This window comes from Leucopleurus acutus (assembly GCF_964270905.1).
Source record: "Leucopleurus acutus genome assembly, chromosome: 11".
Taxonomy (NCBI): domain Eukaryota; kingdom Metazoa; phylum Chordata; class Mammalia; order Artiodactyla; family Delphinidae; genus Leucopleurus; species Leucopleurus acutus.
Window position 1 is genome coordinate 99,721,031 of NC_139152.1, and position 16,697 is coordinate 99,737,727.

At 54.3% G+C, this 16,697-nt stretch overlaps 1 protein-coding gene across 2 annotated transcripts in view; it reads left to right on the plus strand.

The window, feature by feature from the left end:
• FBLN1 (fibulin 1) overlaps positions 1-16,697 on the plus strand; it is a gene marked incomplete at its 5' end in the record, with an annotated part of 79,388 nt that overhangs the window by 9,321 nt on the left and 53,370 nt on the right. For both annotated transcript variants that reach the window (XM_082849979.1, XM_082849980.1), the window contains 3 exons: positions 5,483-5,585; positions 12,252-12,387; positions 14,512-14,683. In XM_082849979.1, coding sequence (XP_082706105.1) covers positions 5,483-5,585; positions 12,252-12,387; positions 14,512-14,683 — 411 coding nt within the window. The remainder of the gene's footprint in view (positions 1-5,482; positions 5,586-12,251; positions 12,388-14,511; positions 14,684-16,697) is intronic.

Below are 16,697 nucleotides of genomic sequence, written 5' to 3' on the forward strand. Positions count from 1 at the left end.
GGGGCAGAACTGAGAGGCATCCTGACCCCCCAGGTACAATGAACAAGCCACGGTGTCCGCAGTGATGCAGGAGGTCAAAGCCAGGGCAAGTCTGAACTTTAGGTCTTTCTGCCTCTCCTCCACCTGTCCCACCCTCTGCTGGCCACTGCCCCAGATGCATGGGGGAGAAACGATCCCTGGGGATTTTTGTTTTGTTTTTAAACTTTTAAAGCATCTTTATTTTGGTTGCAAAGTTACAATTTACTTTTTTAAAAAATATATTTATTTATTTATTGGCTGCGTTGGGTCTTCGTTGCTGTGCGCGGGCTTTCTCTAGTTGCGGTGAGCGGGGGCTACTCTTCGTTGTGTCGCGCGGGCTTCTCATTGTCGTGGCTTCTCTTGTGTGGAGCACGGGCTCTAGGCGCGCAAGCTTCAGTAATTGTGGCACGCAGGCTCAGTAGTTGTGGCTTGTGGGCTCTAGAGCTCAGGCTCAGTAGTTGTGGTGCATGGGCTTAGTTGTTCTGCGGCACGTGGGATCTTCCTGGGCCAGGGCTCGAACCCGTGTCCCCTGTACTGGCAGGCAGATTCTTAACCACTGCGCCACCAGGAAAGTCCCACAATTTACTTTTTAATTAATATTTTCACCCTTCCCATTTGAGGTCTCATAGCTTGCCTTGGAAAACATTGCATTCTCTACCAAACTGCTATACAAAGATGTTGTAAAATACAGTTTCCCAAATTAATCCTCTTTGCCGGTATTCAGATTAATGCATAAAGACAACATCGACTGAAAATGGCAAGTGACTTAATCGGCAGAACGTACAATTCCTTTCCTAATGAAGGGTGCTACAAAATGGTACACGAAACTCAGTTTTTCAAATGCATTTTAAAAACACGCATAACAGTGTGAGCTATTATATATAGAATGGATATACATCAAGGTCCTACTGTATAGCACAGAGAACTATATTCAATATCCTATGATAAGCCGTAATGGAAAAGAATATATTGAAACAGAGTTTATATATATGTATAACTGAATCACTTTGCTGTACAGCAGAAATGAACACAACATCGTAAATCAACTCTACTTCAATTAAAAAATTTAAAAATACGCATAACATACAGTTGACCATTTCAGCTCTTTTTTAAGTGTTCAGCTCAGTGGCATTAAGCACATTCACATTGCTGTGCAACCGTCACCACCATCCGTCTCCAGAACTTTTCATCTCCCCCAATGGAAACTCCGTCCGCATTAAACACTAACTCCCCCTCCCCTCCCCCAGCTCCTGGCACCCACCATTCTACTTTCTGTCTCCATGGATTTGACTGTTCTCAGGACCTCATATAAGTGGCATCGTACAGTCCTTTTGTTTGCCCTTTTGTGACTGGTTTCACTTAGTATAATGTCATCAACAATAAAAAAATTAAAAGGATTCCTTTCAATGTTGGGTATTCAGCTTCCAAAAACAACAATCATGGGGAAGTTAGTTCCCCAAAGTAATTTTAACCCGAGGCTGCATATATAACCGTTGTTCTACAGGACATAAGGAAAGATAAATAATGGCCCGTAGAACCAGACCGTCATACTCAACATGGTTTCAATAGCATAGCCAAGTTGGGATCGTTAGAATCTGAAGACAAGGTTGACAGATGAAGATGCTCAACCCAGAGCTGTTTGTTCCCATAGTGAAATATTGGAAGTAACGTAGATGCCCAGACTGGGGGGGAGTGGGTTGGAGACGATGCTACTTCTATACAACAGTGTGACCCCTTGTGCCTGGCACAGGGGCATAAAAAAGGAATTTAAGGGGCTGAGAGGTGGTGAATGGACGGGCTGTCTCTGCGGGGATCCTCATGTGTCCGGCTGTTACGAGGAGGATGGTGTTGTCCTGTCTGCTCTGACCTCTCTGCTGCGTCACCATCCAGCCTGGCCGTGGGTGCCCCGTGGCCCCTCGGATTGGGAGTGCAGGAACCTCCCCCTGGCTGGAGAGGGGGCGCATCCTGCCCAAGGAGGGTGTGCTGACCCCGGCCACCGGGAGTTCCAGCTTTATGGCTGCTTGGGGCATTCCGGGGATGTTCCACGTTTCTGGATTGAGCGAAAGATGTCACATTTCATTGTCCTTCTGAGAATAAGGTTCAGAGTGCTCCAGGCTCCCCAGTGGGAATCATTTCCAAACGTTTCTACAGCTTGGGCACAAAGTTCTCGCGCCACTGAGCCAGCTCCAGGAGTCTGAGCTTCACCTGTGCTTGCCTTTCTCAGAGTTGAGGGAGGCCGAGGGGCCGCCACTCATCTCTGGGCCATTCTGCACCCCGAGACGGGGCCTTGGTTCCCGCATTCTTCACGGACAACGGCAAGCAAATTCCCTTTGTTCCTTGCACGTGTAATCCAGCCACTGTTAACTGGGGCTCCCTGTGTGCTCGGAACTTTGTAAGCTTTATCCATCTCCGCAGCCACCTTCAGAAGGTACTGTGAGCCCTGTTTTGCCGTCCAGGAAGCTGTGGCTTAGAGAGGTGAAGTGTCCTGCCTAGGGTCACACAGCAAGAAGGGGCCGGAACTGGGATTGGAGCCCACGCCTGTTCGGCTCCGAAGCTGGCATTGCTACTCACCCCTGTAGCTGCTGAGGGCTGGCTGTGGGCTGAGGGCTGAGCCGGAGAGGGAGGCCTAGCTCTGCATGGGTGGGAGGGAGGGAGGGAGGGAGGGAGGGCGAGGCAGACAGATGTTGTCAATTGTGAGTTTGCTCCAGGCCGGGCTGGTGGGCAGGCGGGCTGCAGGGGCGGGGGAGAGACTGGATGGGGGTTGGGCCGGGGCCAGAGGGGCTGAGAGAGACACGAGGGGTGAGACTGTGGGCGGGAGAGCTAGGCGGGCCCGGCTGGGATTGGGGTGAAGGGGTACAGCACAGGGGACATTGGCCTCTGCCAGGCCACGTGGCTGGGTCACAGTCATCTTGGGGGAGAACCACAGGCCATGTTTTATCTGTGACGGGTCAGGTCCTGCGTTTCGTGAATGCTTCCCTTAGAATCAACTGGGGCAAGAATGAAGGAAGGAACGAATGAATGAGTGGGGCCCCTGGAGGTCACCCCGGTAACCGAGAGGCTCTCCCTCATGAGGGACCTCGCTGTTTGGGGCTGGGAAGCCAGTGATGCCAATTATATCTGACCCCCAGCCCACGGTGCCCCCCACGTTCACCAGATGGCATCGTCGGGAAGTGTGGAGGGGGACAGCTGAGGTCGGGATGGGCCGAGCGGCCGGTTGGCAGTGGACCGGCAGACTTTGCTCTGGGGTGGACTGTCACCCTTATTGCCAGCCTGGGGGAACCCTAAGGAGCAAGGATGCAGCAGCGCATCTTCCGCTCCAAGCTCCCCCGGCTGCGGGTGGGGCTGAGGTTGTCATCGTTGGGGGACCTGGCAAGGCCCTTCCTCCTCCTGGTTCAAGAAATGCCCGGGGCTTCCCTGGTGGCTCAGTGGTTGAGAATCTGCCTGCCGATGCAGGGGACACGGGTTCGAGCCCCGGTCCGGGAAGATCCCACATGCCGCGGAGCAACTAGGCCCGTGAGCCACAACTACTGAGCCCGCGTGTCTGGAGCCTGTGCTCTGCAACAAGAGAGGCTGCGATAGTGAGAGGACCGCGCACCGCGATGAAGAGTGGCCCCCACTTGCCACAACTAGAGAAAGCCCTCGCACGGAAACGAAGACCCAACACAGCCACAAATAAATAAATAAATTTAAATCATATGGGCTTCTAGGAAGACCTCTGCTTATAAAAAAAAAAAAAAAGAAGGAAAAAAAAGAACTGCCTGGCCCAGCCTCGGACCACGCCCACTGGGGTCTCCCTGGAGGTGAGCCCAGAGCTCAAGGGCCCCGTGTTCCAGGTGCCGTTTGTAGGCAGAGGTGCTCGAGGTGGCCGCGGGCAAGCCGTCCCGGCCGGGGTTTCTGGACGCATCGGCCTCGTGCTGAGCCCTGGAGTGACCCTCTCTTTGGGGGCCACCCCGAGGGCCGGGCCTTGGAAGAATAATGAGCTCAAACAGAACACCCAAGGCCCTTGGTGCCAGGAAACGCTGCCAAGTACGACGGGATTTACCCCGTGGGGCGCGGGAAGCTCAGCCGTGAGGAACCGTGGCGTTTTTTTTTTGTTTTTTTTTTTTTGCGGTACGCGGGCCTCTCACTGTTGTGGCCTCTCCCGTTGCGGAGCACAGGCTCCGGACGCGCAGGCTCAGCGGCCACGGCTCACGGGCCCAGCCGCTCCGCGGCACGTGGGATCCTCCCGGACCGGGGCACGAACCCGTGTCCCCTGCATCGGCAAGCGGACTCTCCACCACTGCGCCACCAGGGAAGCCCCCCGTGGCGTTTCTTAGAGCCCAATTTTGAAATGTCCTGCTGAGAGGTGACTTTCTGCCTGGGAGCAGAGGCTGTTGCCACTAACAACAGCCCCCTCCCAGCTGCGGGTGGAACTGACGCTGGGGGGCGCCTCGGTACCCGGTTGCTCCTCCCTTGGGGAACGGTGGGGCCCCCACCTTCCTGTGAGCCGAGGGGCCCAGCGGGGCAGCAGCCTGAGTGGGGCTGAGTGCTGGGCTGGGCGCTGGAGGGCGTGGGTGCCCCAGCTGCTGGACCCACCTGAGCCTTCCATCTTCCTTTTTGTGAGCAAAGAGGCAACCTTATGACAAAGCAAGGGCAGAGACCATCACCGGCCTCAGTTTCCCGACCCGCACAGTGAGGACTGATGCTCTCCTACAAAGTGGCTCCGACGATGAAGTGAGAACACAGAGTGGGTCCCGGAAACGCTGGCTCTCTGCTTCTCCGCAGAGCCGGCTGGTTGCATTCGAGGCCCCGCATCACGGTTCCCTCCTCGTCCTCTGTTCATGCTGTACCTCTTCCTTGGTGTTCGCTCCCCACTCTCGAGAGATGCCTTCCTTGGTTGTCCCAGTTTGGGGGACACCTCTAGGCCTCCCCAGTTCTGCACTGTTCATTTTTAGTGATAGAAACCATCTGTGACCCCCTAGGAGTGGGGTCGGCAGCATCCTGGATACCCACCCGCTGGGCTGGACGGCAGCTCGGCCGTGCCTTGGTCAGTAACACCTGTCTTTCTTTCTTCTGGACTGCGAAGGCAGGGACCCCGTCTGGGCAGGTCCCCATCCCAGTTTCCGGCATCTGGCCGGAGCAGGGATCCCGGTGCTGAGCTGCAGCCCCGTCAGAATTGGATTTGGAAGGTAGTAGTTAAGGTTTCAGGCCTTTCTAGGAGGAGAGGAGTGTGTGCTCCCAGCCTGCGACTCAGCGGAGTTTTCAGTACACGTTTGTCGAGTGACTGAAGGACCGGATGTGCCGCGGCCCTTTCGGCCCCGTCCTGATGCTGTAGAGGAGACCTAAGGAAGGGGTGTCCAGACAGTGCGGCCGGGAGGGGGCGCTCTTGGCCACCTGAGGGGGCCACCCGTCTAAGGGGACCTTGGGCAGGGTCCGAGGTGAGTCACCTGTCGCCAGTCACCCTGTTCTCTTCCCTGCACGGCAGGCGCAGACGTCCCCATGGAGGCTTGCTGTGCAGACGGACATCGAATGGCCACTCAGCACAGGGACTGCTCACTGCCGTACGTCTCGGAATCTAAGGAATGCAGGTATGTTTGCCAGTGCCGCTGTGCTACCAGAATCGTGTTCTTCTAGACAACAGCAGGGGAGGAAGGGGCAGTGGGTGCCAGGCCCCCGGGAGAGGCTGGGCCCCCAGGGCCAGGCTGCGGGAGGTGTGGGGGTCTGGTGACCCCCGCGTCCCTCCTCTGTGCTCCCACGGGCCTTGTACGGGACTCTGCTTACCCTTCCCGTGCCACCCTGGCATTGCCGGGGCATCCCGTCATTTCACGAGGCTGCAAGCAAGGGGATGTGGGCTTGTAGCCCTCGCTGCCACACCTGGGCAGTGTGGCCAAGTCACCCAGCAAGGGGGTGGTTGTTGGGGGCGGCGGATGAGATCGTGTGACTGCAAGTGCTTTGCAGATAAAAGCATGGGCCACCTTCAGACCCCGAAAACACAGACGAGCGAGTCCCAGAGCAAAAGTTCTGCCAGGCCGTTGTCTACTTTATACAGTAGCCAGCCTCTGGATCAACTAGTTTTGTTCCGCTCTTCCTCAGTTGACTCAAGCTCCCTCAGAGTTTTGGGAGAATGTAAGCTTAGAATAAATGATAAAGGAATGTAATGTTGATCATCACCGTAAAAATAATAGCGAGCCTTTATGAAGCACCGACTTTGTGCTGGGCGTTGGCTGCCCTTCGTCTCATTTCACCCTGTTACTGATCCCATTTTACAGATGAGGAAACTGAGCTTTCCCCGGTACGCACAGCTGGTAGGTGATGGCCTTGGGACTTGAACCCAGATCTGCTTGCCTGGGGAGCAGAGGTGGAGGGGGAGGCGAGGGTATGAACGCATTCCATCCCTTGACATCCGTTCATTTTCTCTGCCTCTAATCCGAGTCTAAGCTGCTTGGACGCTTGGAGCTGTGGGATGCTAGGTGGAGAGCTGCCATGGAAGGAATGTGCAGGGGGGGCTTGTCTGCCTCACTCTGGAGTTTTGCATTTGTGTTGGCATCGAGCAGAGACTGCTGCCTGCCAGCAGTGACGGAGGATGTAAATCTCGATTTAGGGAATTCTTGAAAAGTCGAAAGCATTATAGACCAAACAAAGGAAGGGAAGACGGGGCACTCAGATTGTTTGAATTGACTGGGAGACCACGCCGTTAGGATTTATGGCGCGTCTGATGAGTGAGAGCGAGGATCTTGGCTCCCGAGCGTGGCTTCGAGCTGGAAACGTCAGAGGGTGGCTGGCAGTTGCGGAGCGAAGCTGGGTGGTGAGCGCCAAGCGTTCTGTTTGCAGACTGGGCTCTGAGAGGCAGCCGGGCCCCGGGGACCCTCCTGGGCCGGCTTTCAGGCTGTGTGACTTGAGCCAACTTGGAACCTCAGTTTCCCCAAATGTAAAAGGAGGACAGCGATAGCTTCCTTTCAGGGTTGTGATAATGACCGAGGGGAGGGAAGCAACCGGGACCACCAGGCCAGGCTGTGGGGCTGTATGTGTCTGCTCGAGCCGCCAGCACAGATACCTCTGCCCGGACGGCTTAAACCACAGACATTTACTGTCTCACAGCCTGGCCGACAGAAGTCTGAGATCAAGGTCTCAACAGGGCTGGTTCCTCCTGGGGCATCTCTCCTGGCCTGGGGATGCCACCTTCTCCCTATGTCCTCACGTGGTCTCCCCTCTCTGTGTGTCTGTGTCCTAATCTCTTATCCTATAAGGATGCCAGGCAGATTGCACTAGGGCCACCCTAACCTTAATTACCTCTTTAATGACCATTTAATCTCCAAATAAGTCACATTCGGAAGTCCTGGGGTTAGAACTTCAACATAGAATTGTGGGAGGCAGGGATACAATTCAACCCAAAACGGGGAGCCCTTTGTAAATCAAAGGCTTACAAAATGAGGCATCAGCCAGCTGACCCCTCAACGGACAGAAGGAGGAACTGAAGTCAGCGACTCAGTGGCCTCTGGGCCCCACTTGTGAATTTGGATTTTAGTCACAACTGAATTTGTGACTGACTTCTACTCGCCAATGTCTTGACTGGGCTGTGGAGGTATCTTGAACCCCCAGTGGGCTCCAGGCTCTAGAGAAACTACCTTCTTGGCTATGCAGCAGGCATTCGTGTTATGATCTACTTTTTTTTTTTTTTTTTGACAGTTATGTTTTATTTGGTGGACTTTCTGAGGACTTCAAGCCTGGGACACAGTCTCTCAGATAATGCTGAGAAAACTGTTCCAAAGAGGCAAGGGGGGAGCCAGGATATATAGGAGTTTTTGCAACAAAAGACCAGGTAGTCGGAACATCGAGATTACGGTCCATGATCTACATTTTGGGCAGGGTTGTAAACTTCAAACGCGCAGTCAGAGATTTCCTGAAACGTAAGTCATATCACCTGAATGGCCGAGAGGGAAGGTCTTCTCTCTTGGGGGCAGATATGGGTGCAAGTCCAGGTTCCCCCGACCCCCGACATGTTTCCAGTGGGGCCCACCCACTTCATCACGTGGGACCCAAGGGAACTCTGGCTGGATAGTGTGAGTTTCCATATGACAGGGTCCTCAAGACGTGTCATTCAACTCCCAGGACGCTGACTGCCCGCGATTGGCCTTTTGTTTCCCCGAGGCCCAGGGAGGCCGGTGGACTTGTCCCTGAACTCACGGGCAGGGGCTGCGTCTGTGTCCAAGGCCTCTTAGTGAGTTAGCTGCTGGGCTGCTGGGCTCTGACCGCGCCCCGGTCCTGTTTCCCTAGGTGCTGCCTGCCCTGCACCCTTTCCTCTTTGTCAGTTAATGTCGGGGTCTGAACCCCATACCACCTGCAGAGGTCAGAGGCCAAGCTTGTGGTCTTGGGCTCAAAGTAAGATGCAGCTCATCTAAGAACACAACTGGGTTTTAATTCCAGGGGCAGCACTGGGTGCCACCGTAGGGGATGCTCCGGAGAACAAGAACCGCCCCCCGCCCCGCCCCAGCCCTCCATGCTTTCCTCGCCCAGTGGATGGGGATGGCACACGACAGATGACTCTGAGCCCCAAGTCAGAGCCGCGGTGCTAGGATGAGCGGGGCTGTGTGCAGTGGGGAGTGACAAGCAGCGCAGTGATGCTGATAGCAGGGATTTTCTAACAAGTTCAGGGTTATCGTTTTTAATGAAGGCAGAGAAGGGAGAGAGCAGGTCAGAAATCCAATCTGTTTTAAGAGGGTCCTCTTACTAGTAATAGGTAAAAGATACAAGAAACAGGGCTTCCCTGGTGGCGCAGTGGTTGGGAGTCCGCCTGCCGATGCAGGGGACGTCGGGTTCGTGCCCTGGTCTGGGAGGATCCCACATGCCGCGGAGCGGCTGGGCCCGTGAGCCATGGCCGCTGAGCCTGCGCGTCCGGAGCCTGTGCTCCGCAACGGGAGAGGCCACAACAGTGAGAGGCCCGCGTACCGCCAAAAAAAAAAGATACAAGAAACAGAGACCAGCGGCCCCTTGGTAACTCAGTAGTTCTGGTATCATTTTTCTTCTTTTGAAGTGGAATTCTGCCGGGATCTCCAGTTTTAAGTTCTCATTCATTTGGCAAATCTTTATTGATCTCAGTGCTGTTCTAAGCTCAGCATGAGGAGAATGGGATCACACCGGTGGGCGAGCCCCAGGCCAAGCCTGCAGGGTACAGTCGAGAAAGGAAGGCGCTGAGGGTTCTGTGGGGCCCAAGAGGCCTGGGGTTGGTGCCACTGGCAGACGAGGGGATTGGCAAGGACCGCAGAGGGGCCAGCCCCTCTCTGCACACATGGCCTCCAGCTGGGCACCTTCGGCCTCTGCCTGAGCCTCTAACACATGGCACGTTTGGGGGCGATCGTTTCCTCAACTCATGCATCGCCATGCCTTCTGGCCTCGACCAAGGGCCCATATGTCTTAGGACCCACATATAAATTTGCCTCAAACCTTGGGTTGAATTAAGCCCGCGAGTCTCTCAGAGGAATTTGGATACACACGGAGCCAAAACCTAAGGTGGATCCTCAGATGATGTTTTTCCGTCTACCAGTCACTCTCTGAACCCCTTCGTTAATTTATTTCACAAATCGTATTGAGGGCATTCTGGACAAGATGGAGATGAATCAGTGAACAAAATAGGCAAAATCTCTTCTACGGAGGATACAGATGCCGGCACGGGAAAGTCTGTCGTTTGTAAGAAGGCACGAGGTGTCATGGGAACGGAAAACCCAGGGACAGGAGGCAAGGTCTCCTGATCAGGGCAGGTTTACAATTTTAAATAGAGCTGTCGGGGGACGCCTCGCTGAGAACAGACGTCTGAGCCAGCACCTGAAGGAGGTGAGCCAGGCAGCCAGGTGAATGCTTGTCCAAGTTGAAAGGCAGCAAGGGGAGAGCAGCTCTCTGGACGCCCAGCCCCACGAGGGAGGAACTTAGTAACTGCTACCCCAGAAGCCCCCAGTGTGGGAGGCTGAGCTTCCCCACCAGGCCATCCCTCTCCCCGTCCCTGACGCCTCTGTACAGGTCTGGCACACAGTAGGGCCACAGCCACATTTTTTAAAAAATTGCATTAAAATATACATAACACAAATTGTACCATCGTAACCATGTTTAGGTGTATAGTTCAGTGTATTCACAGCACTCTATCGCCATCACCACCATCCATCTCCAGAACTTTTTCATCTTCCTAGTGAAACTCGTACCCATGAAACAAAACCTCCTGCTTACCCCCCTCCCCCAGCCCACCCCTTCTATCTTCCGTCTTTATGAATTTGACTCCGCTGGGTCCCTCATATAAGGGGAATCACAGTATTCCTCCTTTTGTGTCTGGCTTATTTCACTTAGCTTACTGTCCTCACTTAGCTTACTATCCATGTTGTAACATGTGTCAAGGTTTCCTTCCTTGTTAAGGCCGAACCCAAGTCCATCATATGTACAGACCACATTTAGCTCATCTATTCCTTGATGGACACTTGGGTTGCTCCCGTCTTCTGGCGATTATGAATCACGCTGCTGGGAATGTGGGTGTGCAAATATCTGTTTGAGTCACTGCTTTCGATTCTTTTGGGTTTATGCGCAGAAGTAGGATGGCTGGATCCTATGGTCATTCAATTTTTTTTTTTTTTTGCGGTGCACGGGCCTCTCACTGTTGTGGCCTCTCCCGTTGCGGCGCACAGGCTCCGGACGCGCAGGCTCAGCGGCCACGGCTCACGGGCCCAGCCGCTCCGCGGCATGTGGGATCTTCCCGGACCGGGGCACGAACCCGTGTCCCCTGCATCGGCAGGCGGACTCTCACCCACTGCGCCACCAGGAAGCCCCCTATGGTCATTCTGTTTAAAATGTTTGGAGTGCTGCCATACTGCACCATTTTACCTTCCCACCCACAGTGCATCAGGGCTCCCATTTTTCCACACCACTTGTTTTCTGTTCAGTCGATAAATATCTTTGAGTGAATGGATCAGTGAATGCATATCTGCTTACTCTCCCTGATAATGCAGTGAAATGCCTGTCATTTGCAAATCCACTGAGAGCACGAGTGGCTGTGTGGTAGCAGAGTACAGGCATATCTCATTTTATTGCTTTGAAGGTTGCGTGTCTTTTTTTTTTTTTTTTTACAAATTGAAGGTTTGTGGCAACTCCGCATTGTCAGATGATGGTTAGCATGTTTTAGCAAGGAAGGTTTTTTTAATTAAGGTATGTATTGCTTTTTTAGACATAATGCTATTGTACGCTTACTGGACTACAGTACAGTGTGAACATAATTTTTATATGCACCAAGAAACCAAAAAATTCATGTGACTAACTTTATTGTGGTTGCCTGGAACCAAACCTGCAGTATCTCGGAGGTCTCTCTGCAGACAAATCCATCCTGGAGCCCGAGGGCAGTTAAGGAAGTGCACGGGAAGCCGGGTGCAGAGCTCTGGCCCCATAGGGTGGAGGCTGGGGGCCGAGGCAGCCTGGCTGGCAGCACGCGGAGCCCAGCGGGGCCCCTCCCTCTCCGGCCCAGTGCAGGTCTGACGGCTTCTCCTGCCCTTGGTGGCTCTGGCCAAAGCCAGGGTTATTTGGGGTCTGGTGGGAGCCACACCTGTGATCACACACCTCGCTTTCCGTCACCTGCCTGCCCTCACCACCTGGAGCTGTGTCTGAGGGACCAAGCCTGGGAGGTGACGGTCCTTCTGGTGACATAAGCTTTTGTGCACGTGTGTCCTCGGGTTTCCGAGGACCTTCCTCCCGGAGCCCTCAACGGGGCTGGGAGACGTGGCTGCCACGGCCCGGTGTCACCGTTGCCACCATCCCTCACTCCGTGGCCTTGGGCAGGCTACTCCACCTCTCTGGAGCTGTTTCCTCTGATTCCGGAAACTGGAGATGAGTGTTGGGAAGGATTCAACTTGATAAAGGATCAGAAGGTCTGGCCCAGAGTCAGCAATCAGCTGTTTTTGTTTTTTAAAATAGGTGGGAACTTTCTGTGGCTGGGGCTCAGAGGTCACAGAGGTGAACTGGAGCTCTGGCCACACCACTGGGGCTCTCGACTCCACTCCCAGATACCACCTGCATCCAGTCTTCCTAATTAAACACTGTTGGGCACCTTCTGTATGCAGGCGTTGTGTGTGTGTCTGTGGATGAGTGGAGGGGATGGGGAAGGGGGGACACCCAAAGATGACAGAGCTCCCATCCCCGAGGGGCTACTGCTTCCAGGCCCTGAGTACCAGCTGGTGGGCCCCCCGCCCCACAGAGCCCTTGGGCCAGCCTGCCCCCTCTGCCCACAGGATGGTCCAGGAGCAGTGCTGTCATAGCCAGCTAGAGGAGCTGCACTGTGCCACGGGCATCAACCTGGCCAACGAGCAGGACGGCTGCACCGTGCCGCATGGTGACAACACCAGCCTCGAGGCCATGTTCGTGAAGGTGAGGACCTGGGCCCCTCCCAGCTCAGCAGCCACTGCTTCAGCAGGAGGCCTGGGGCGCTCCTCCCTGCACCCCCGACCTCAGATGCCTTTCCTTATGAGCAGCGCATTGTGCTCAACTCGGGGGGGGAGGAGGGACACTCAAGTCTCCCCACCTCCTCCAGTTTATTCAGTAAACCCTGGACAACACCCCGGGCCCTGTCCGACACCGGGGAAACAGGGATGGAGTGACCCAGCCTTGCCCTGAAGACTGCCAGTCCCGGGGCTTCAAACAGGAATGTGGAGGTCAGAGCAGGGGTTATCTGGGCTCAGGGCCTTCTGAAGCCTCTTCTCAATTCAGATAGGCATTCCTCACCCCACTCTGGAGGCCCTCCAGCTTCTCTGCTCTCCCGAACTAGTCAGAGTTCAGGATGGGCCCCCACCAACGCCTCTGATGACACGTGACCTCCATAACCGCCCTGGAAGAGAAAACTGAGGTTCCGAGAGGCCCACACTCCAAAGTGGCCTCTCAGCAGGGGTCCCTTCAGGACCAGCAAGGGAGGGATCTGGTGAGGCAGAGCTGGGAGTGTGGTCCATCTGGCCCAGAGGGAACCCTGCCCAAAGGTCAGCTATGAATGAAGGCTGTCATCCATCCTGGGACTCCAAGTCCAGGCCAGGTCACTCAGGACCTCTGTCACTGTGGAAGGCCTGCATCTTTGCACGGATGTGGAAAGGTTACTGAGAGCGTTCCCAGGTCTGAAGACTGCAAATAAACCAGGCTGTCCCTCTCTTGCCACCTACTGAGGGAGAAAAACAGCCCGACCAGAAGGCACTCAGGTTTGGAAAGTTAATTAACCTGGACATCTGGGTTTCTGTTGGAGGTGCCAGGTGACAAAGATGAATTCCCTGGAAGAAAGATGCCCCCGTTCCCAGTTAGGAAGGCCCTGCAGTAATTTCAAGGAGCAAGCATTGGAATGAAGTCTGGATCCCGAGACGGGGTGTGTGGGTTCCTTTCCGGGGATCCTCTTTCCACGCAGGTCGGAATGTGTAGGGAGATTCCACGTAGAGGAGCTGTGGGTCCAGAGCCCCTCTGCCCGCCCCTCAGCCTTTGTGGGCTTTCATGGGAGGAGGCTTCTGGTGTGAGAGAGCTGGCGGCGGGGGCGAGGGGGGTTGATCTGGTCAAGGGGAGCTAGGAGCCAGGACCTTATGTGTTCAGTGACTGCCTCCCAGGAAGGGTTGGGGCTCTGCAGACGCTGTCTGCCCCGCAGACACTTCCGCCAGTGTCCCCCGACTTGAGAGAAAGGCATGGAACTTTCTAAGGGGAGTGGAAACGGATGGCTTTGGCAGATGCGTGGGCTGTGTTTTCGGGAAGGGTGCCTCATGGCCTAAAAGGTGGGGGAGGTAACAGAGGCTCCCACTCTTTCCGGCAGCAGAGGCTGTAGAATGAGCGGGTGGGAGACCCGTCAACCTCTACGAAACTCAAGCAAAGCCACCCCTCCTCTGTTCCTGCTGTGGACCTTCTGGAAAGCTCTTATGCTTTTCTTAGAATGATAAGGACTGAAATGGGGCTTTTCATGTGCCCGGGTGAATGTCGTCCCTGGGATTCAGCTGTGACTTTTGGAAACACTGGGGTCCAGGTGACAGGCAGCAACTCTGCTCCTCACTTGCTGACCAGGCTTGAGGTTCCCTTCCTGCTGCTTGAACCACCCTCACTCAGTGCGGGAAGAGACAAGGTGCATATTCATCCTTCCAGGCGTGGCAGAGAAATCTCAGACCACGCAGAAGTCATGGACCCTTAGGGAGCTCTTGTGTGAGCCCCAGAAGGCCCTCTCCTAACCCCCTCTTCCTGGAGGTGGAAGCTGGGCCGGCAGGGATGTTGGGGGGCAGTCAGGTATCATGGAGCGTGTGCTGGGATAAGGCCCTTTAAGGTTCCTTTCAAAATCAGGACCTGCGAGATTTGGGGGCAGCAGGCTTCGGGCCTGGATTGCTTTGCTGTTTCCTGCCAACATGTAGAAGATGCAGCCCAGGTCAGGCACATGTCATCACCGTCCAGGGAGCATTAACACGGCGGGGCTGAGAGGTCCGTGCGGATCCGCTGTGTCCTGTGTCTGGCTTCCCCAACGGGAGTCTCCTCCTGTGTTTGCAGAGGTGCTGCCATTGCTGCCTGCTGGGAAGGGCGGCCCAGGCCCAGGGTCAGAGCTGCGAGTACAGCCTCATGGTCGGCTACCAGTGTGGGCTGGTCTTCCGGGCATGCTGTGTCAAGGGCCAGGAGACAGCAGAGTTTGCCCCGGGGGACGTTGGGGACCTTCAAGAAGCAGGTAATTACCCCCTTTTTTCCCTCTTGGGCAGTGCAATTAGTTAAGGTCATCCAGAGAAACAGAACCAATAGGACTTGGAGACAGAGAGACATTTTAAGAAATTGGTTCACACAGTTGTGAGGGCTGCCACGTCTGAAATCTGCAGGGTGGGCCCACTGGCCAGGGACCCAGGGGAGAGCTGATGTTGCAGCTCGAGTCCAAAGGCCGTCTGCTAGCAGGGCTCCTTCTTACTTGGGAGAGGTCAGTCTTTCTCTTAAGGCCTTCACCTGATTGGACGAGGCCCACCCACATGATGGAGGGCAATCTGCTTTACTCAAAGTCTGCTGATTTCAATGTCAAACTCATCTAAAAAATACCATCACAGCCATATCCAGACTAGTGCTGGACCAAATATCTGGGCACCGTGGCCCAACCAAGGTGACACATAAAACTGACCATCACAGGCAGTGTGGGCACACACATTTACCATTGTCTTAACTCAGAAGAGACGGGTTCTAGTTGTCAGAGCAGTTTCACGTTTGTCACTGTCCTGGAGTGAAACTGAGGACTTGGGATCTGGGATCTGACAAATCTGTGTTCATGTCCCTGTCCTGACATGTATTTGGGGGGCAAACTGGTGTATCCAGGCCTCAGTTCCCTCATCTGTGAAAAGGGGATAATTAGAGTCCTACTTCCTCAGGTTGCTGGGATTAAATGGGAGAAGGGGTATAAAGTGTTTGCCATCACATTTCTTCCCATCCCTCCAACCGCCTTGGGCAGCGTGGGTGGCCGGCCGTGCTTTTGTTTCACAGGTGAGGACCTGGCACTCAGGATCACGTGGCCAGGGGACTTCCCTGGTGGTCCAATGGTTAAGACTTCGCCTTCCAATGCAAGGGGTGCAGGTTCGATCCCTGGTCGGGGCGCTAAGATCCCACATGCCTTGGGGCCAAAAAACCAAAACATAAAACAGAAGCAATAGTGTAACAAATTCAATGGAGACTTTAAAAATAGTCCACGTCAAAAAAACCCAAAAATCTTTAAAAAAAAATCACAATTATTAAAAAAAAAACGATCACGTGGCTGACATACAGAGGAGGGAGAGCGCTGGCCTTCCGATGCCTGGCCAGTGCCACCTCTCCATCTGGAGCTGAGGCAGGGGGCACCAGTCGTTAACAGCAGGGGCAACACTCATTAACAGCAGGCTGTGAGCGTTCAAACACTAGATATTTATTCAGCAAAGGGGCAAATGACCCCAAGAGCAGCTTCAAGAGGGCTCCCAGCTGTGTGTCCACCAGTTCGGTCTCCACCCTCCATTTGTCTGAAGCCACATAAATCCTGAAACCTTGGGGCTTCATGATTCAGTTACATGGTTCAGGAAACTTCTTGGTTGTCTAATCATCTCTTCCACTTATGCAATGGTTTCCTGTGCCATAATGGAAAGAGCCCTGGAAAATTTCAAGCATCTGCTCTGCCCCAAGCTTGCTGCGTGACTGGGACCTTTGCCTTCTCACTCTGAGCTCCGTCTGCCCTCTGTTAAAAATGGGAAAGGGGCAGGAAGGGGCTCGGAAGGGCGAGCTCACAGACCAGTGAGTCAGGCCATCCATTCATGTGGCTTTGGGGTCCTCGGTCCAACGACCAGTCTTTCATTCTTTGTTTTGATTTCTCAAGTCCAGGGCCCCATGGCCGCCGTGGGGCTGATTTCAGATATTTTAGTCATAAAGGGGGATTGGAACCACATTCTGGCTCCTTCCTTGACTTTTGAAATCATGGATGACATTTTCACTTTAAACAAACTCAAATTCTTCATACTGATGGAGGATTTCTCCTGTGTCTCCAGGGAGGACTTTTGTTGATTTATGTCTTGTTTCATTAATGATCTCTGAGCTTTTCTGTTGCTCCAGATGTCTTATTTCTCCCTTGTCTTTTATCTGCTTCATTTCTTGCCTCAGACTTTCCTCAGTGTCTCTATGAGGACTTCCCTGTGTTTCCTCCTCACCCAGACACAGACCTGCTTTCCTGTCTTCCACTGACATTT